General features: G+C 50.5%; 1 protein-coding gene across 13 annotated transcripts in view; it reads left to right on the top strand.

The window, feature by feature from the left end:
- SH3RF2 (SH3 domain containing ring finger 2) overlaps positions 1-20750 on the top strand; it is a 110650-nt gene extending 89900 nt beyond the window's left edge. For 9 of the 13 annotated variants that reach the window (XM_006086400.3, XM_023752011.1, XM_023752010.1 and 6 more), the window contains 3 exons: positions 1072-1430; positions 3512-3808; positions 17040-20750. In XM_006086400.3, coding sequence (XP_006086462.1) covers positions 1072-1430; positions 3512-3775 — 623 coding nt within the window. In that variant the 3' untranslated portion in view covers positions 3776-3808; positions 17040-20750. Of the gene's footprint in view, positions 1-1071; positions 1431-3511; positions 3809-5869; positions 6034-6145; positions 6292-14690; positions 14867-17039 lie in introns of those variants that run through there. The other 4 variants (XM_023752007.1, XM_023752008.1, XM_023752006.1 and 1 more) reach the window with 4 other exon arrangements.
- Positions 20751-20975: the final 225 nt, after the last annotated feature.

The following is a 20975-nucleotide window of genomic DNA, read 5'->3' as shown; positions in this document are numbered from 1 at the left end:
ATCAGCCAACAACCCGGGCATGTGCCCTGACCGGGCATTGAACCACAACTTCTTGCTTCATAGGTCAACACTCAAACACTAAGTCACACCGGCTGGGCAGACCTCGCATTTTTAGGGTTTGCTATCCTTTACCCACAAATGATGTCTAACAAGCATGGGCCATTTATTAGGCCCCAGGCGCAGTCCTAACACTTTGTATACATCCTGAAATGTAATCCTCGCGCCAGCCCTCCGGGCGCTGCTATTAGCTCCGGTTCACGAATGAGGGGGCTGAGGGGACTGACCTGTCCCAGGCTCCCTGGGAGTAGATCTGATTCGTGTCAGGGGCTCTGCGAGGCTCATCCGCACACACCTCCCTCGGAGTCACCTTTCCAGATTTGCTTCCCTCTGGTGCCACATCCGCCTGCACACCCGCTCTCTCAGAATCCCACCCACCCGCCCCGAAGCCCAGCTAAAAGCAATCCCACCACATTCTAGCTAAAGCTGTTGTTAGCATGTTCTTCACGTCGCTGGCCAGAGTCCCCTCCCTGCCTCTCCTTCCCCTCTCCCTCCCTCTCAGTTGACTCTTGTGTTTCTCAGTTTCTCTTCTCGGTTTCTCTCGTTCTCTGGCTTTTGTTTCCTCTTTGGTCTGCACACCTCTGTTTGCTTCTCGCTGTGAAGCTCTCTCTAGGTCTATCTTCTTCACTTTCCATCTTAAAGGTCTGGAGGGAGAGAGTAGGAGTGTGTGTGTGTGTGTGTGTGTGTGTGTGTGTGTAAGAGAGAGAGAGAGAGAGAGAGAGAGAGAGAGAGAGAGAGAGAGAGAAAGTAACATACCTTCTAACACCCTCCTCTAACATTCAGCTAGCCACTTATTTGCTGCCAGCATCAGCAAACAGCACTAAAAAAAGAATAAGGTCACCTTTGAAAGACCCTGAGAGAATGTGCGTGCGGTCAGATTGAGAAAGCACTTAACTATTCTGGGATATCAGGACACACTGCTCACCCAGCCTGCTGCGCCCTCCGCCCCCCCCCCTCCACGCCCCCCCCTCCACCCCATCCCGTTGCTGATATCTCTGTCATGTGACTCCCCAGATGGATCCCTGCAGAGACCCGTCCCGTCAGGAATCCCCACCCTTGTGGTGGGCTCCCTCAGACGCAGCCCCACCATGGTCGTCCGGCCTCAGCAGTTCCAGTTCCACCAGCCACAGGCGGTCCCCTCCTCACCCTTGATGGTGGTGGCGGAGATGGGACCCAAGCCGACTCCCACGGGGGAGCCTGCCCTCACGTGCATCAGCAGAGGCAGTGAGTCCAGGATCCACTCAACCGCCAGCTCCATCATCATGGAAGGCAAGGAAATCCCCATCAAGAGCGAGCCTCCACTCAAACCGCCTGCATCTGCCCCACCATCCATCCTGGTGAAGCCAGAAAACTCCAGAAACAGCAGCGAAAAGGTAGGAGTGAGCTGACCTTGGGGCCATGACTCTTCAGACCCCTAGCGTGGCTCAGTGTCCCAGCTCCTGAGATTCTAGTCTTAGTGGACGAGAAATCAAAATTACTGCCCCTGAAGGACCTCTACATGCAACCCCCTCTGCATCCTCACATCCTCTCTGAATATTTCAAACACTTCTTTCAAGGCACAAGGTGGCTTGGGAAAAACATGGCTTTGGCATCAGAGAAATCTGGATTTGAACTCCAGCTCTGCTGCTTGCTAGGTGGTGACTTTGGCCAAAACACTTCCCCTTTCTGAGACTTCTTTTTTTTTTCTAATCTGTAGAATGGTGGCAGTAAGAATACTAGTAACAGCCTCATAGGATTGGGGTGGAGATTAAGTGAGTAAAGATGTATACAGCGCTTACAGAGGGCTTGATACATAATTGTTCATGGTATAGAAGAAGGTCACACTGAATTATGACAACTGTGGCAGAGATCAGAGATGTTCATTTCTACTTCAGGGCTTTTCCCACTAGAAGACATAAGAGATTTTGTTAACACCCTTGAAGCAGGAGGGATGGAGGATGGAGGAGGTGACATTAGGAAGTTGGGCAATGCTTATTATCTTTTAGTTTCTTGACCATCATAGCATCACCGCCACCGCCCATTCCCCCTGACCTGGAAAGGCGGTGCGGTCCCCTTCTCTTGGTCACACACTGACTGACTGCTAATGACCTGGCAGGCACTGTGCTAATTGCTTCACGTTTCATCCTGACAACAACCCTCTGAAGTAGTAGTATTATCATTGTCGTCCTCATTTTAAAATGAGGACGTGGAGGCTTGAGGAGTTAGAGCACATTACCCAAAGGCACACAGCTGACGCACAAGTATCTGGAGTGGAATCCGGATCTAACCCAACAACTCATGCTCCTGACGCTAAGCTTATAGGGAAAGGCATTTGGAAAAAGTCCGTGCTGACTGATGGAAATGTCAGGAGGTGGTGTTTTGTTTTGTTTTTCCTGAATTCTCGTTTTCAAGTAAGTCAAAACCTTCCAGGCCCCAGCTGCCCGTCCCCGCACGCTGTTAGATACAGCCTTCAAACTGCAAGCGTCCAGTAAGTGCCCAGGCCTCTGCTAGATATGATCAAGGTCTAGTGTGAAGAAACCTGGATTCTCAGTGGGGGACACTAGAAAAAATAAATCATTCCTAAGCAGTACGCAGAGCACTTTATTAAGCCCCGAGAGAGGGACCGACCAAAGCCGATGCGTGTGGGCCGATGCGTGTGGGCACCAGGCAGGTGGGTAACAGCCAGGAGAGGTGGAAGGAGGGAGAGGCGGAAGGAGGGAGAGGCGAGGCCTGTGCAAACAGGGGACATACCTCCCTATGGAGAGAGACTGCTCGTCAGTTGTTGCCAAACTGGGGCTCAGGCCCAGCGTGCCGGATCTCTGATTTTTAAAGAGACATACGAACGACTGATTTCGATGTGCGATCTCCCAACTTCCTACAGCTCTCAAACATGCTGCAGGCTAAATTCAGCCCGCAGGTGTCCAGTTTGCAAACCTCTCTGAGGACCTCTCAGCCTGTGGGGCTCTCCAGATGGCATCAGCAGGGGGGCCTCAGGAAGAGGGCACCTTGAGTTAGGCCTCCAGGGCGGGCGGAGAGGAGAGAGGGAAGGTGAACTGAGACTTTCCAGAATAGACCAGACCTCTGGCCTCAGGCCCTTTCCCAGGCAGGCCTAGCAGATTTCTTCTAGAGAATTCCTAATGAATCTTCAGTTCTCAACGGAACTAGCTTGGCCTCTAGGAAGCCGTCCCTGCATACCCGCCCTCCAGCTTTAGTTTCATATTCGTCTGCATTGAGCATCTATACGTCCCCTATCCTGGCGCTTATGGTTACAATTGTCTTTTTGTCAAGGGCAACTGTATTCACTCGGGTTCACAGCTCCTCACAGAGTGTGGGATGCGTGGTAGACACACGCAGTTCCTGAATGAACACGTACATGAGGCCCTGAGGCGGGGCCAGAGCGGAGAAACAGCATGAAGCAGGTCCCAGGGATGCCTCCCCCCTCACCTGGGTCCCTGTGTTCTTCTTTCTCTCACAGCAAGTCAAGACCGTGAGATTTCAGAATTACAGCCCTCCTCCCGCCAAACACAGCACCTCCGGGAAGCCTGAACATCCCGCCACCCCTAAGGGGTCCCAGCCTGAAGCCACCCCCTTGGGCCCGGAGATGACCATCCTATTCGCCCACCGCAGCGGCTGCCATTCCGGACAGCAGACAGACCCCCGGAGGAAGTCAGCTTTCAGCAAGACCGCGGCCCCAGTGTCCTCCGCCTCCGCCACACAGACCATGTTTCCCAGCAAATGAATCTACGGGTGGCTTTTCCTAGACCCCAAAGAGGTGAATTGCATTTAAATACAGTCTGCCTCCACAGAGGGTGTCCTGCCATTCTTTGGGTGCTCGAGCCTGGGTCCTTGTTCTGCCCATTTTATCTCTGGGAAAGGAGAGGTGGGGGCAGGGACTCCTGTCCTGGGCGGGAGGGGAGATGGGGCCTTCCAAAATCACGACCCTACACAGCAAGGCCCGCTGCTCGGACCAAAGAGTGGGAGACCATCCCGCCCGCCCCGCCCCCAGCCTGGAGTGTGTGCGCTCTTGCCCTGTGTTCTGCGTAGAATCGGTGTGGTGTCCCGAAAGGGGCTTCACCCTGGGGTGTGCAGTGGTGGGAGTGCTGGCATTGCTTTTTTGACCTCGCCACCCTGTTCGCCACGAGCTTCTGCCATCTTCTGGGTCCTGTACTCCAGCCACTAGGAGCTGCCATATCTTTTCCCTCCACAGAGTCCCAAATCCTGGGGCAGGGGGAGAATTTCTGGGGAGGGTGTGAGATAGATACCAAAGGCCTTGCTCCCAATGAGAAGGTCAGAGGGAAAGCTGACTACCTAGTATCAAATGCTTATCCTGCTGCAAGGTGTTCAATCCATTTCCCACGTTGAGTCTTACGCGAGAGAGAAGCAGGGAGCAGGCAGCTGTGGGTGTGGTGCTGGGTGGTGCGATGGACCAGCCACCCAGCTGGAGGCTGACCTCCCCAGGAAAGCACAGCGAGCTTCCAAATAACTTGTAGGCGGAGGGGTTTGGGTTTCGGTAGATATTCTGTTTGCATTGCAACGTTCATTAGTTTCTCTAATTCCTTCTCCTTCGGGGAAGATGAGCTGTTTCACCGGTTGAAGGATAAGGCATCCATCCGTGTTCGTGGGAAGATGCCAGCCCAAGGCTTGTGTGGGGGCACTTCTTAGAGGAAAGCCACTGTCAAGGGGACTAGACCAGGCGTGGGGAACGTCCGGCCTGCAGGCCGTATAAGGCCCACGAAATCATTTGGTCTGGCCCTGCCAAGGCATTAGGGGTGAGTTGATTAAATGTTTGACCAAATACAGCAGGCTAATTTTTAAGTTAATAATCTTGTATGGCCCTCAGATGATGTTATAAATATCCAAATGTCCCTTGGCAGAAAAAAAGGTCCCCCACCCCTGAGCTAGACAAAGGATGCTGGAGAGGAAAAGGAGGAGAAGAAGGAGGGGAGGAAAATCCTGGAGAGAGAGACAGCAGGGAGGTGATGAAAAAGAGAAAGAGAGGATTGGGGAAAAGCATCAGGAAAGAATTTCAAAGAGAGATTGGCCTTGACATTCCTGACAGGTGGGGGAAGGAGGACGAATCTGCACAACTAGGTGACCCCACTAGGAAGGGACTGAAGTGAGCGGGACTCCCAGGCAGCCTTGTAAATGGTAGGAGGGCGTCCCGAGAGCTAAGGCAGAGCTGTCAGACCCCATCCATTCTCATGAAACTTCACTGCTGGGATTTCACATTCACTGCATACCCAGCAATGCGGGCACTTTAATGCACAAATGCCATTTGCTGCTAATGCTGGGTTCCCGTAAAAAAAGGCAGGTCTGCTTACAACATTCCCTTTCTTGAAGAATTCCCAGTTCTTCAAGGTCCTGGTATAAAAACACATACTTTACATACCCACCCACACACTTGACAAAGTGAATCATCCGCCACTTTTCCAGATCTTAATAAGACAAAAACAAAACCATAATCCTATCAAGGAACCACGCACAGAGGTCAGACCGGGTCAGACACATGTCTACCCCACAGAATCAGCATCCCAATTCCATGCCTCACTGAACGACCCACATGAGGAAATGGAAGAAAGACACAAGGACAGGGAGACATGGGATGATATGAGTTCCTACACCTCATCTTTATAAAAAAAAAATCACGCTACGTTTAGCAATCTAGTCTACACCCAGAATGGCAGGTATAGGACATGACCAGCCAACTCAGTAGCAATGGCTCCAGATCATTTTTAACCGTTGGGGTCAAGCAGGTTGTTTTGGATGTAATAGAGATGCAATTCATGCTTTCCAAATGAAACAATATTCTTCCCATTGTCCACTCTCTCTATAGGGTTACCTCTCTGAGAACTGTAAACAACTCCAAAGGCTGGCCATCCCCCTCCACCCACCCTCTTCGCCCAGGTCCAGCATCAAACCAAATCCCATCTCGGTGGAGTCTAATGGGGATTTGAAAGGGGCAGGAGGGTATTATTTCCCAGTAAAAGTTTAACTCACTGGCGCCTCCAATCATTTATCCCATCAACACATTTCAGACATTGCCTATGTGCCAGGCACCACAGTGATTTCCAACAACCTTACGAGGCAGGTATAACTGTCCCCACTATAGAGCCGAGGACCCTGAGGCTGGAGAGTACCCACAGGCAGCGGCAGAGCGAGACTGATAGCTGCCCACACCCCCGAGTTCAAGCTACCTCCCTTCACATCCCACTTGGGACGACGCTGCGTGAACCCAGGATGCTGGCTTCAGCCTGCGGGAGGCGGCAGGGTGCTGTGGTTGCAGGTGGTGCACACAGACTGGGTGCAAGTCCGCATTTACCACTTCCTGGCCGTGTGATGCTGGGCAAGTCACTTAACCTCTCTGGGCCTTGCTTTCTTACATAGAGAGGACAGCCGTGCAACTTCACTGGGCTGTTGAGGATTAACGGAGATGATACTAGAAAGTGACTTAAACCGTGCTGGCACAGAGCAAACACCTAACAAATGTTAGTCGTGCATGTTCTTAAGGCAGCAAGCCATTGATATTTCAGGTGAGAAAGTCTGAAATAAGGGCGCGCCCAGGGCTGTGGTGTTAAAAGAGACCAGTGTGGCCTAGTCACGGGGGTTATAGCACAATCTAAGCTGAGTCTGAGACAAGTAAGAGTCAGACAGAGAAAGGGGTGGGAGGAAGGCTGTCCCAGGCAGGGGAGGAAGCATCTGGCGATTGAGTTTAAATGGAGTGACACAGGCACGTTCTCTTATACCCAGAGAACCCACCCCTCTGTGGAACATCCCAGGGATCCTGGCAGGACCCCAGCACCTCGCCTCTGAGCCAAACATTTCCTCCCATGACAGCTCTGTGTCCCCCCACCCCCCACCCCCCACCCCCCAGCTACACTCTAAGTCCCTAGCAAGGGCGCCCCCTCGGCCTGTGACCGGACCTGGCAGCTCTGTGCTAGGCAAGCTACTGAGGGCAGGCTCTGAGGTCGGTACTTGAGGACACGGACTCCTTAAGGGGCTTCCAGACCCTCACTTAGGGCTGGTCTCCTCCCTCCTCTGGGGGGACCAGCCACACCCCTCTGCCCGCCACCGGCCGCAGACAGGGCTTCTGGGGCCAGAAGAGCAATGCCCTACCTGTGACACAAGACGTGGCTCACTGACTTCCAAGGTCTCTTGAAAATTCAGGTTCACACCGGCCGCCCTCCTGAGCGGCAGCAACCCCGGGGCTGGGCCAGGCCCAATGTTGCTTCAGCCAAATGGACGGGCCGGGCTGGCGTGGTCACGTGACCTGCACAGGCTGGCGTGGTCACGTGACCTGCCCCTGACCTGGGCACGTTCCCCTAGACCCCGTGTGCCGGGTTTCACTTCTCAGTCCTTGCAAACCCCTGACAGTCAGAGCTGGATCCTTAGAGATCCGCTGGTCCAGGGCACGTGGCCTCGGGAGGGAGCGTAATGGGCCGCACGTGGCCCTAGAGAGTGCGCCTTGGTCGTTTTGAGGTGGGAACCGGGCATCTGTGTTGTCAGCAGGCTCCCCAGTGATGCTTATGCACGTAGAGTGTGAGAACCGAACCCGCCTTTCTCGTGTTTTCCAGCAGAGCTGACATTCAGCAGGAGTGCGGCCACACTGGCTGTTAACACTGAAAGGGGCCTGTACTGATAGGTAAACCGTGGCTGATCTGAGCTCCCCAAGGCCTCGCCCACTCCTGCACCCTCGCCCCTCCTCCAAGCCCTCCCCATCACTCTTACCTTCCAGCCTCCAAGGGATTAAGGCCAGCTGAAACCTAGGCAATGAAACCCTCCTTCGTTCTGATTGGCTAGTGCCTATCCACACGGGTTAAGTATCTTGTTGTAAAGACTAAGGCCCAGAGAGCCACTCAGAGGCTGAGAAGCTGCTGTGGAGCCCAGCACTCTTCCCCACCCCGACCCCTGCCACTCCAGCCCTTGACAGTCACCGTCAGGCCCCCTGCTCGCCAGTCTACGATTCTCAGCGGGTACTTTCACAGGCATAAGCAAAGTCCTTAGTTTCCCAGCTCCTCTGGCATCCCTTTGGCGGGCATAGGAGTCATTTGTTTCAGTGCAATGAGCTGGCATCCATCCTCATCGCCTCCCCCACCTCTGTCCACACAGGCCAGCCCCACAGCCTCCGGCCCCCCTTCCCAGGAAGAGAGCAGCTGTGGCGGGCAGAGTGGCAAAGTCCCACAAGGCTCTCCAGGTGGGAGCAAGTGCTTAGCAAGCTGGGCCGTCCCAGGCCAGCAGCTACTGCCACTGATGCTCCTCCTGTTTATGCCTTGAGAGTAAAGACCCCAGTTCTCCTTTGGCTAAGAGGAGGGAGTGTTTGCACCTGCAGCAGCCTCTCAGGGGACCAGGAAAGACAGGACTTGGGGAATGTGTTTGGCAGGCAGGACCAAACCAGAGGAGTTCATTCCAAAGAGCCTTGTAGCAGGTTGGAGTCACTGAGCGTCAATCTCGCCAGGACGTTTTGCTTGAAATAGAACAATGTTAAATGATCAAGCCATCTGTTTGCCCGGTCATCGTGTTGTGTCCTAGACCAGAACAGAAACAAAATGTCCCAGGAAGCCCTTCTGCCTCCTGGCCTACATGTTGACAAATAGAATGTAGCAGAGGTGGGATCAAGGTGATGGGGGTGGGGGGCATGAAGGAGTATTACAAATTCACCCAGGCATCCATCCATCCATTCATTCCACAGCCGGTATCCATCACCCACGCTGGACCAGGCTCTGTGGGAGGCAGGGGGATACAGTGATTAACAGGATAGGCAAAATAAACATGGCCCTCAAAGAGATGGATCCTCATTACTTTTGTCTGGACTTGGGGATCCCTTTCTGCTCATCTCCCTTTTTAAATGAATATATATATATATATATATATATATATATATATTCATAAAACAAACAACCATACATCTACCACCTAGCTTTTTAAAAAATAATAATACCATTGAAGCCTGCTGTACCCCTCATCCTTTCCTCCCCTCCTCCCCGCTTTGCTCCCAGCCACCGTCCTAAACTCCATGCCTATCATTCTCTTGTAAATTTCCCACATGTGTACCATATGGGATCCTCAGTGCAACTCAGTCAACACTAGTCAAAGCAAATATTGCAATCTGAGGCCTTATATGCCTCACCTGAGTGTCCGGACGCCCATCTGGCTTCCATCACTGGGCTTCTGAGCCTTTGATTCATTGCTGGGAGTTGAGATTTTGATACACAGGCATGTCTGGTTTTGAGAAGTTCTAGTGTAGAGGGATTTGTACAAGAACTCGCCCAAGCACAGCTGTTTTGGGAGATCTTGCTGCCTCCTGAATAGAGAAGGTGTGGGTTGGAGCTGTGCCCAAATGGCTTGAGTACAGGCCTCTCCAGGCAGCTTTCCTCAGGGCCTGGCCTGGCACCTCTGGGGAGCCGACTGCAGAAACCAGAGCTGCTCCTCAGAATCTGAAACTAGAACAGATCTTGCTGCTGCTGCTGCTGCTGCTGCTGCTACTGACAAATTCTCCTAGGAGCCTTGTGAAGGATGCAGGGAAAATCTCTTTCTGTCCCCAGACTATAGATAAAAAAACTGAGACTCAGAATGTTCCAAGGCCTTGCTTAAAAGTCACATAGTAGTTTGAGATGGAAGGGAGACTAAAAAAACAAAAAACGTTTCTCTAACCCTTCATTCAGCAATAGTTGCCACTACTTACTGAGCACCTACTATGTGCCAAGTACTTCACATGTGTTATGCCATCAAATCCTACCCAACCCAATGAGGGGAGGTTCTGCTATTATCCCACTGTAGAGTTAGAATTAAGGCTCAGAGTTCAAGTGACCTGCCCAAGGCAACAAGGACTAGGACCCAGGACTCTACACCCAACTGTAATGTTATTTCCCCACATGCCTCTGTTCCATGGCAACTATAAACACACAACAAGGTTGAGTTGGGAGAGGATAGACAAGCAGGCATGTAATGCTGAGATCACAGGCATGGAGATGGAGACGGGGATGGATTTGCTCTTTGGGTTTCTCTCAGAGAGTCAAGCCCTCCAGAAAAGCTACAAGGGTCTTGTCATCCAAGAAGAAGGGGTGGGAAGGAAGGTAACAGAGTGTTCTATGCAGAGAAACCCAAAGAGCAAATCTATCCCTGCTGCAAGGGCAGCCAGACACAGCCAGTCAAATTGAAAAAGAACTGAGGCTTACGTGGTTCTGGATCATTGACATCAAAATGTGATGATCATTGTGCATTCCCTAGGCCTCTCCCTCTTCATGAGTTCATTTCTGGTTTTGCCTGTCCTCACTGGAAATGATACAGAGCAGAACGGAATATGATTTCCAAAATGACCCCCACTTTCATCTTCTCTGTGGGAACAAGAGGGCTCAAGAGCTTACATTGTCCACTTTCATCTTCTCTGTGGGAACAAGGGCTCAAGAGCTGACATTGTCCCGTGTTCCATGCTGGTATTTATCCAAAATTCAAAGGCAATTGCTTTTGGGGGTAAGCACATACCCACAGATTAAAGCTAATTATGCCAATAAGGTCACTACTGGATGGATAGGAGTGGCAGCCTGGTAAGGACTAAAAGGATGCCAGCCAAGACCCAGGGACAATGGCAAAAGGCATTTGCAAAGGCCATTTTGTGTATCTTCAGCTAATGCTGTTGGCGTAAGTGCTAGCATAACCCACTGACTTGGTGAAGGCCATTTGCAATGTCAGAGTTTGCCTGCTGTAGAGTCTGTGTCCTGGAGGCCAGAGCCATCCTCATGTTGTTCCCATGAAAATGGCGACTCCCTGGGCCACCAAGAGGATAGTGAGGGCCATTTCCATTCAGGAGACCCTCACATTAAGCAAAAGCAAGCTTGAATCAAAATGTAAGGAGACAGTGAAAATGCCTGGAGGACCAAAGAGAAAGTCAAATAAATATCAACTTCAAAGAGCTATACCCAGATTCCTGCCCCTCCTCATCCTCCCTCCCCCACCAGATCCTTGGGGAGAGAAGTTTCCATTGCTGTCTGGGAGAGCCAGAGATTGCACTGCATGAACAGGACATGTCAGTCACAGCTCAAGAGCACTGGCAGCAGCCTCCAGGACAAGGAGCAGAGCCATCAGTCAGAGGGGCCATACTTTTGGAAGGGAAGGCTAATTTTAGATATCAGAACCACAGTTCCAAAAACTCCATTTGCACATTCTATTTAGGAGCGGAATTCTTTTATAAGCTCAAGTTGTTTTTAGATATTGGCAAATTTGAGAGCTTAGACCTCCATCATGGAGACCTCCAACAGAAAACTAGATTTTAAAGCATCAGTCAATAAGGATTCGGGGGGTAGCTATACCAGGACAGGGTAGCTCAATTCCCAACCCACTGGAACTTTACAAGATAGGGAGAAACAAACTACATATATACTAGTAAAAGCCTAAGGGACCAAACGACTGGTCAACCAGTTGCTATGACACACACTGACCACCAGGGGACAGATGCTCAATGTAGGACCTGCCCCCTGGTGGTCAGTGCACTCCCATGGCCGGCCAACCTCCGTGGCTCCTCCCCCTGGCCAGCTGGCCCCAATGGCCCTGATCAGAACTGGGTGAGATGGCCCGGATCAGCCCCAATCACCAGCCAGGCCAAGAAACCCCACCCATGTACGAATTCATGCACCGGGCCTCTAATATAACTAGAGGCCCGGTGCACACATGCACCATGGGATCCCTCAGCGTGGCCTGCAGGGATTGGCCGAAACCGGCAGTCCAACATCCCCTGAGGGATGTAGTAGTGTGCAAAGTGGCAGGTGGCTGGGGAGGAGCCCAAGCCCGGGGCAGGCGCCACGCTGCTCCCACTTATCCCAGCCCCACTGTGCCTGCCACCACCGCTCAGTAGGCTTGCTGCTGCTCTGCTGCGGGTGCTGCCGCAGCTGCACTCACCAGCCGTGAGCCCGGCCTCTGACACCCATGAGTTACCTGACTGGCACTCCTGCTATGGGAGCACAGTGACCACCAGGGGGCAGCTCCTATGTTGAGCATCTTCCCCCTGGTGGTCAGTGCACATCATAGCAACTGGTTGACCGGTCGCTTAGGCTTTTATATATACAGACTAGAGGCCTGATGCACAAAATTCGTGCAAGGGCTTTGGCCCTCGCAGCCCCGGCTTTGCCTGGAAGGATGTCCAGAAGGTCATTTTGCTGTCTGGTCTAATTAGCTTATTATGCTTTTATTATTATAGTTAACTAAGAGACTAGATTTTGGAACCAAATCATTTGAGGGTTTTGTCCCAGCTTTGTCACTAGTTATGTTTCCTTTGGCAAATGACTAAAGAAACTTGGAAAAGTTACAATACCTCCCTGAATCTGTTTTGTGTAACATGGGGATTAGAATTTCTACCTCATCGGGTTCTCGGGAGGGTTAAAGGAGATCATGCGTGTACAGACCTGATCATGGCATTGGGTACATTGAAGTGTCCAATGAATGGTAGCTACTACCAATAAGTGGATATGGAGGCACAATTCAAAAATAGAGCTAGGCTACACCCTGTGGGCAGAAGTGAGAGAGGGGGAGCAACGAGGAGGTTTCCGTTGCCAGGAGAGCTTCATTGAGGAGAAAAGGGGGTTCTGAAAGATGGTCGGAGGCATGGAGAAATGTTATGTGGGGTTCTGGAACCACATGTCTCTGAGTTCAAATCCTGGCCCCACCACTTATTGGCTGTGTGCCTTTGGAGCAAGTTAATTAACCTCTCTGAGACTTTCCTCATCTGCAGAGTGGAAACAATGATTGGCACTTCATAGGGGCTGGGAAGAGGCAGGGAGATAGGTAGGCCAGATGCCTGTGAACAAAAGGGGCCCTAGAAGTGGTGGCTGTTGGAGGAAGAGTATGACAAAGGCTTGAAAGCAGGCGAGCAAGAGAAATGCTAACTCCAGGGACAGAATGTCAAGAGCTGCCATTCATTAGAGTGTGCTAAGTGCCAAGTAGAGGGCAGTTAGAGGCTGGTCAAGAGCACTGCGAGTCAGGTGACTGAATTCTTCCCTGTGTCACCAGGGCAAGTCATGTAAGCTCCCCAAGCTTTAGTTCCCTCGCTTGTAAAATTCAGGTACTAACTGTGCTTTCCCTGAGTGCTGGGTAGGGGTCGAATGAGATAATGTGCGTGAAGTCATTAGCACAGTGCCCAGCACATAGAAAACACTCTGTACCCCCAGTTATCATTATTATTTACATGGACATTTCCTCCTTTGATCCTCACAACAACCCCACGAGTGAAGTGTCATCACCCCCTATTTATAGATCAAGCAGCTGGGGCTCCGAGACCAAATCGCCTGCCTGAGGCCACAGCGAGGAAGCAGTGGGGCAGCTCTGAAATCGCAGCTTCCTCACGCTCCTCGACTTTCAGATAAGCTGGTACCAGGGTTGCGGCAACATGACAACTATTTTTAAATGTGTCTTATGCCAAAACCCTCATGTATCTCTTCTCTTCTGGCTGTCCCCACTGTGACCTCGCCCCCTCATCTGTTGAAGATGGAAAGTTTAGGGTTGTCTGCGACCCTGGAAGCCACCATGAGCCCATGGGTGCTGCCCCTCTTGGGGACTTACAGCTTCTCAAGGTTGACTGGGTTTATGAAACATCCATTCTGACACAGACAGGCTTCCAGCTGGCTGCAACCCTCCTCCTCGGTGCCAATTAATGGAAATCCAATGTCCCTGGCACGCTTTGTAATTCAGAAAGGGCACGTGCTGATTCCTCAGACCCCTGCTGGACATGTCACTATGACCAAGGGGCTCCAGGCCCACGTGCTACCTCTCACTCCATCTCCATTTAAAGTCACAGACTCTTCTTCCGGCATAGAAATCAATATCGCCTCATTCATTTTCATTACACAAATATTGACTGACCATCCACTGTGCACCAGGTTTTGTTCCATACAGTTGGGGTACCGCAGTGAACAATGCAAGTAAGGTCCCTGCCTTCATGAAGGAGGGTGAGTGATAAGCAAACACATAGAATTATTTCTATGTGACATGTTATCAAGGAAACCAGACAATGGGACAGAGAATGGCTGAGGAGGATGAGCTATTAGGTAGGGTGGCCAGGAAAGGTTTTTCCAAAGAAGTGACATTTGAGCTGAGATTTGAAAGCTAAGAAGGAACTAGACATACAGTGTGGTGAGGCAAACAGGACTGAGCTCAATGTGTCTAGGAAATTCATTCATTAATCAGACATTTTTTATCATACAACAAATATGTGTTGAATGACCAAGTGGACGATGGATGAATCCCCTTTTTCCTGCCAGAAGGGCCTTCATAAGGAGGATGAACTGGGGGTGGCGGCACAGCATTTTCTCCAGCCCCATCCTCAGCTCTGAAACAAGGGGCCTGGCTCAGGCACTGGCATCCGGGGCTGCAGGAGCTTAAGAACTCGCCTTCTTCCAAAGGAATTGGCCCTCCCGGCACTTTAAAACAATGACTGCACAGCCAGTCAAAAGTAATTTGTCTTTTTTTTTTTCTAAGCAGTCAAAATGGTTGTTTGGAATTGTGTAGACAAGACATGAAATGTCATCTCATTTGTTATTATTAGGATATATTTATTGAATTTCCAAGCCCATTATTCATTGGACTTATTAGTTATTGTCTCTCTCCCTGTCCCTCCCTCCCTCCTTCTTGTCTTCCTCCTCCTTCTCTCCCTATCTTTCTCTCTGGCCCAGCAGTTAAGACCCCAGGCTATAGAATTGGAACACTTCAGTTGTACTCCAAGTGTGACTTGCTGTGTGACTATAGGAAAGTCACCTCACCTCTCTGAGTCTCAATTTTTTTCATCTATAAATTGGGATTAAAAAATAAAGTCCATCCCACAACAACTACATAAATAAATACTGTACTGCGCTATCATTATCCTCACGTTTAGGTTAGGATGTAAGATTTTAAGAACTCAATTCAGAAAACTGAGACTTAGATTTTTAAGACAAAAGAAACTAGCAATGAGTGTGGCAATGCGTCAGTTGGATGATCTGTGTCCACTTGAAGGGTTTCCCATTGAGATAATCAAGAAGCAGGATCACAATAAACAGCCTTCAAGATGTCTCTTCATTTATTAATAATACTTGTGAGCCAGCAATTATAGACCCCTGCTATGGGCCACACACTGTTCTATTGCTTTACTTATATTGACTGATTAAAAAAATCTCACCACACCATACATAGTAAACATTGTTACTATCCCCAGATTACCGATAGGGAAGCTAAAACCTAGAGCGATTAAATAATTTCCACAGGGTCACATGGTTAGGCGTTAGACTCTGGGAGTAAAACCGGGTAACCTGGCTCGAGTCTGCGCTGCTAACCTCTTGCCACCTCATTCAAGCTGGGAGCAAGCTTTCTTGCTGACATCAGAGTTTTTTATGCCAAGTAGACTTGTCCTCTGCGTGTTCAATAAACAAAGAATTATTACCTGCCTAATCCTGAAACCCCGCCTACAGACACAGCACTAACAAGGGCTGCCACCCAGCCCTGCGCAATGCCCGCTGTAGGTGAATTCCGCCTCCCCACTGATGGGGTTTTCAGTGCCTATTAAAATGTCAGTCGATCTTGGAGTTGAAGTTCTTTCTACATCATTTAGCACAACCTGGAAGGTCAAATCAATGTGCAGCCAGCCTTCCCTTGGCAGTTACTTCCTTATTACTTCCCTGCCCCTGCACTCGCTCAGAAATGCTACATCACAATAAATGTAGTTAAAAGAGCGGACCAACCACCACCTCTCCCCAGGGATCCAGGAGAGATCAAAGCGGCTGTCCCTGGGCCCCTGTGATCTTAACAGGCTGAGCCATCTCCAGAGGCAGGTGCCCAGCCTCAGCACGGCACCCGCTTAGGCACAGGGGCGAGAAGCAGGCCACGTCTAACACAGCGCCTTCCCCTGTAAGGACGGAAAGGCGTGAATAGCAGGATGAAACTCCTGCCTGCATTTGGTGGTGCACAGGGAGGACAGCATAGCTCCAGATCCGTGTGACTTCTTGACATGGGGGGACATTGAGTGGGGCAGGCGGCAGATGAGTCACATTTGCAGCCTCTGAGAGCTCAGTTTTGAGCCCGGATGTGGGCTGCCTGCTTGAAAGCTCGGGCCCCTTCAGTGCACCGTGTTTCTGGAGCCACGGATCACAATTCCGCTGTGGGAGAGTGGGGGTTCGGGTAAGGCTCCCCAAAATTGGCGGTTCCCATAGACTTGGTCGGTGAGATCTGACTGTCCCGCACCACCCCGCCAAGAATGAGGCTGTGATCGTCATTACAGTTTCCCCAGAGAGAAAACTGGCCTGTTAGATCAGCAGGAGCCCGTGGCGAGAAAAGAGATCAGGCTTCAGATGAAAGAAATTGGGCAGAAGATGGAAAACTCCCTCTACCACTCGTTTCCTGTTTTGCTGGGTTTTCATGGGAACTCCCTTGGGACAAACTCTGAGGTGGAGTCTTTTAGAAAGCAAGTCTTTCTGTTATTGGACCAATTTCCCATCATCCTTTTGGCTTTCTCCTGTCCCCTTCAGCGTGGTCAGCTGGGACTTGATCTGCACTGAGAAGGGTGGAGAGCCCAGCACTGGCAGCTGAGTCACAGGGAGCAGCTGACTCCTGTGATGCGCATTCAAACCGCCTGCCCTCACCCCGGACAGGTGCCGCCAGGTGTTGGCTGCGCTTCCTTGTGATCATTCTCAGCCTCAGGAAAAGAAAAGGGGCCAAGGGCTGGGTGGGAGGGGAGGACATTGGTCACACATGTAGGTTGCTAGAGATGCAGGTTGAGCTTGGTCATCAGAATAGAATATTTGAGGCCTCAGAGAAATCCTGGTGGCTTTGGGATTTTAACTTTTCATTTTTGGAAGAATTTCAGACTTATAAAAATGTTGCTACAATAGTGCAAAGAAGTCCTGTATACCCTTCAGGGAGGTTCCCTAGAGATGAACATTTTACTGTTTTGCTTCTGTCTCTCATATAGACTAATAAGAATTTTAAAGGACTATGTCTTCCCAGCATGCATGTGCACACAAGAGATTCTGAAATCTTTTTCCCCTTCACAGACCCTGCCTTGGTAATCTTCCCGGGAGGAGCTAGCAACAACGGGGACACTGACGAGAACCAACGATCTGATTGGATGGAAACTGCTCAATGGAGAGTTTGTGGACCATGTGATATTGCTTGGACTTCGGGGATGGTACAGGAGTACCAACAGGCTGGCCTCCAAGACAGAGGGTAATGGTGGGCCAGGGTAGAGAAAAGCAAGCAGGTCGTGTGCTGTCTCAGGTTACACCAGACTCCCATCCCTCCTGTTACTTCGTTCTGTTGTCAAAGTCAAACTTGATCTTGCCAGTTTCTCACCTCAGCACCGACCTGACAAATGAAATGCCCTCAGCTCTGTGGCTGGCCTCTCAGCTCAGGTTTAGAGCAGAGCAGGGGGAACATAATGTCCTGCTTGTGGGTGTTTGGGCCGGAGAGGCCGATGCTTCTACAGTGTTCCCGTCTTTCACCCCTCAACTCCCGCCCGAGCTCCTGCACCCCTCTGCCACGTCCCCATCCTTTCCATTCCAGTTCTCTCCTGTCTCCCCCCGCCCCGACACTGAACATCCTGACCAAGGAAACAGGACTTGGCACTTAAAGAATCTCAGGCAAGAAAAATCCATGATGTTGTGAGAGAGACACACAGACTACAATGCTCACAGAGAAGCTATTTCAAGTCTAAAGATATAAAAATGAATTCTTTTGGGTTCAGAAGTAAGTCACCTTAAAGGACAAGTCATTAGAAGATAGTCTACCCCTGGTTTTAAATAATTGTAATTTTAGCCCTGGTCAGTGTCGCACCAGGGTTGTGGGTTCGATTCCTGGTCAAGGGCACGTACCTGGGTTGCAGGTTTGATTCCCAGCCCCGGTCAAGGCTTGTGGGGGAGGCAACCAACGGATGTGTCTCTCTCACATCAGTGTTTCTCTCTCTCTCTCTCTCTCTCTCCCACTTTCCTCCCCCCTTCCACTCTCTCTAAAAATCAATGGGGAAAATATCCTCATGTGAGGATTAACAACAACAAAAATTGTAATTTTAAATTATCCGTGCTAACACAGATAAATGCAACTCACAAACACCCCGGGACTCTCTGAGCCATACACTTTCATCTTCTCCCTTAAGACGTCAATAGGAATTTTATTTTTAAAAGCACGTGCTTTGGTTACCAAAGACCATGACAGGAAGGCAGCGTCATTTGGATATGTTGGCTGTTTTAAAGTTCAGCATCATAACCTGGCACCGACGCATCCTGTCTTCCACCCAGGCCTGCTCGTAAGCAGCAGCAAACAGCAGCCCAGCCGTGAGAGAGTAAGGATTGCATTTTGTGGTCACAGAAATGTTTTCTTCCGAGTGAAGCTGGCACCCATCCCCTCACGGGATGAGTAACTTAACCACACCCTTCTCTCGGTTAACCTTAGGGGCAACAAGAAGTCCCAAAGGATTGGCTTTTTCTGCCAAGCGGTGAGTGAGAAAGCAGGCGGTATAACGAGGCCGCAGACAGGGTAACTCAGTGATGACATCTCACATGTGGTCCATGATGGTGCTGCCAACTGTCAGTCAACCCTTCTCTCTGACCCACTGGGACTAAAGCGCCAGTTCCATCTCCTCCGGGATGAATTCGGGTTTTCTAGGCTCGGCAGCAATGAGTACAGAGATGCTGCCTTCAGATTCTTCCGCGAGGCCTTGCAGCCTACCTAGAAACAGGTTGCCACGACTTCGTTCTCCAGGGTAAAGCCAGAACGTCAGCGTTGCAAGGAATTTTGCTTTTATGGATGATGTACGGAAAGGTTAAGGAAATGCGAGCTGCCCGCACTTAAGCAAGTTCTATAACCCGGGGGAGACAGCGTCACTTCTAATCCCCAGAAGCCTTTAGCCCACACTGGTTAGTGCAGCCTTGTCTCCAGGCCTTGGTGCAGGCTGTCTTCTCACAGTGGCTTCTCCCTCTCCTGTTTAGAGCAACTGAAAACCACCACTCTCCCTCTCACACTGGCTGGGTGTTAAGTCTCTGGGAACTTTCTAGAGTTTAGGATGGAAAGTTTCCCTTGCACCTGCATCATCAATCAACCAAATATTTTTTTAAAAACACAAAATGAAGACTCTGATTTCTTCCCAGCCAGACCCAGAAGCTTAAGAAAACCTCCCCTGTATCCTAACATTTTCACCTCTGGACTGTCAGTTCCAGGATTATAGATTCCCAGGAGTCAGGAGTCAAAAGGTGGTGGAGGTGCTGGGGCGGCAGGCAAGGGTGCATTATCATGATTGGAAGGAGGGCAGCCCATGCCCTGGCCGGCGTGGCTCGGTTGGTTGGTCAGGACACATGCCCAGGTTTCCAGTTCAATCCCTGGTCAGAGTGTGTGTGGAAGGCAGCTGATCAATGTTACTCCCTCACATGGATGTTTCTCACTCTCTCTCCTTCTAAGCCCTTCCATTCTTTCTAAAATCAATAAAAACATATTTAAGAACTAGAATGAGGTCAGCCCTGAAGTTTACCCCAGAATAGTGTGCTAACCATGAAGTCTGAGTTTCATCTTTTGGAATTGTTGCTTCTTACTACTATGCATTGGGTCAGTGGGGAGAAGGTGTTTAGGGGGGAAAAGAAAAGGGATAAAAATTCGCTCCTCCATTGGAAATATAAGCAGAAAAGCTCTAGACGTTGTGTCTCTGCTTCCTTTTTTAAGTACAGTGTTTTTAATAGACCAAAAGAGAATCTTTGTGAGGAAATATGTGTGCGAATAATGTTTATAAAAAGAGTATATAATAATATGTTAGTGACTGTGGACTGTTGTATAAATAAGCCTTAGCTATATAAAATACATAAACATATAAGATCATTCTATAGGGTAGTGGACACTTAAGGCCTTCCCACTTGTCATCTCTTTGTCCTAAGTAGAGTCGCAGGCTGGCAGCTTAGTTCCTGGACCTGCTGCTGTGCAGCCGCGAGGCTCATGGGGTTGGTTCGCTTGTTTTCCGGTTTTGTAACGTGCCGCTTGTGCGGATTACTTTGCACTGTCTGCTGCGTGTGTGTTGGTGTTGTTTACCCACATGGAGTCCTCAGAGACCCGTTCCACACTTTGCATCTTGGAAAACCACACGGAACTTTCTAGTGAGAAGATCCACAGAACATGCCTTCACTGTTGGGGAGCTCTCCGAGTTGGACCCCTGACAGCTTGCTGTGAGGCTGAGCAAATGGGAAGTTTAACATCGGCCTTGTCTCGCGCTTCAATATCTGGTGTTGGACATCTTTTCCCCCGGGAAGGAGTCACATGCTTTGCTAAGTCCCTTTTCCCCCTGGACTTGGCGTATTCTGGAGGAAACCAGAGGTCGGCCCTCACCCCCCTACCCCCGCTTCAGGACTCCCCTCCGGCAGCAAATTCTAAAGAACCGCCATGTGCTCTGTGACTCGGGACCGACTCAGTGCTTCCAGAACCCAGGGTTTTAGTTGTTTGGGTCTGTGGCTCTAAGGAAGTGTGAAGTCTGCCTTTACCACCCAGGCCGATCTGAAGAAGGAAAGCGGGGAGGTGGGGGCTCCGCTCACACCTCCCACATCAGCAGGGAGGAGTGGGCCACGAACGGCGTGAAATGCCATCTGCTCTCCACGCGGGAGGGCGCGGTCCTGTGGAAGCGGACAGATTACCAAGTCTCCTTTGCCAAAAATGCATGTTGTTCCCAGCTGTACGCTTGTGAAGCCGGTATGTGCTTTGGTAGGAAACAATAAAACAGGTTTATTTTCACTTAACAGAGCTGTCTCTCAGGCCCGGTGTTTTCAGTAGCTGCCTTGGAGAGAGAGGGGAGTACTTCGTCATAGATTAAATGTCAGCATTGAGCATTAATTTTCCCAAAGGGCCTTGGTTCCTGGCAGCCGCTCTGGACATTCAAAAGGGAGGGCTGGGAGGAGAGGAATCACTTCGTGGGAGGGGAAGTGCTTCCTTTCGGTGGGGATGGCTGGGAGCAGGGGTGAGTG

Source organism: Myotis lucifugus, unplaced genomic scaffold (genome assembly GCF_000147115.1).
Source record: "Myotis lucifugus unplaced genomic scaffold, Myoluc2.0 scaffold_28, whole genome shotgun sequence".
In the NCBI taxonomy this organism is placed as follows: Eukaryota; Metazoa; Chordata; class Mammalia; order Chiroptera; family Vespertilionidae; genus Myotis; species Myotis lucifugus.
Note: the sequence above shows the minus strand (reverse complement) of the source record. Positions and strands in the feature narration are given on the sequence as shown.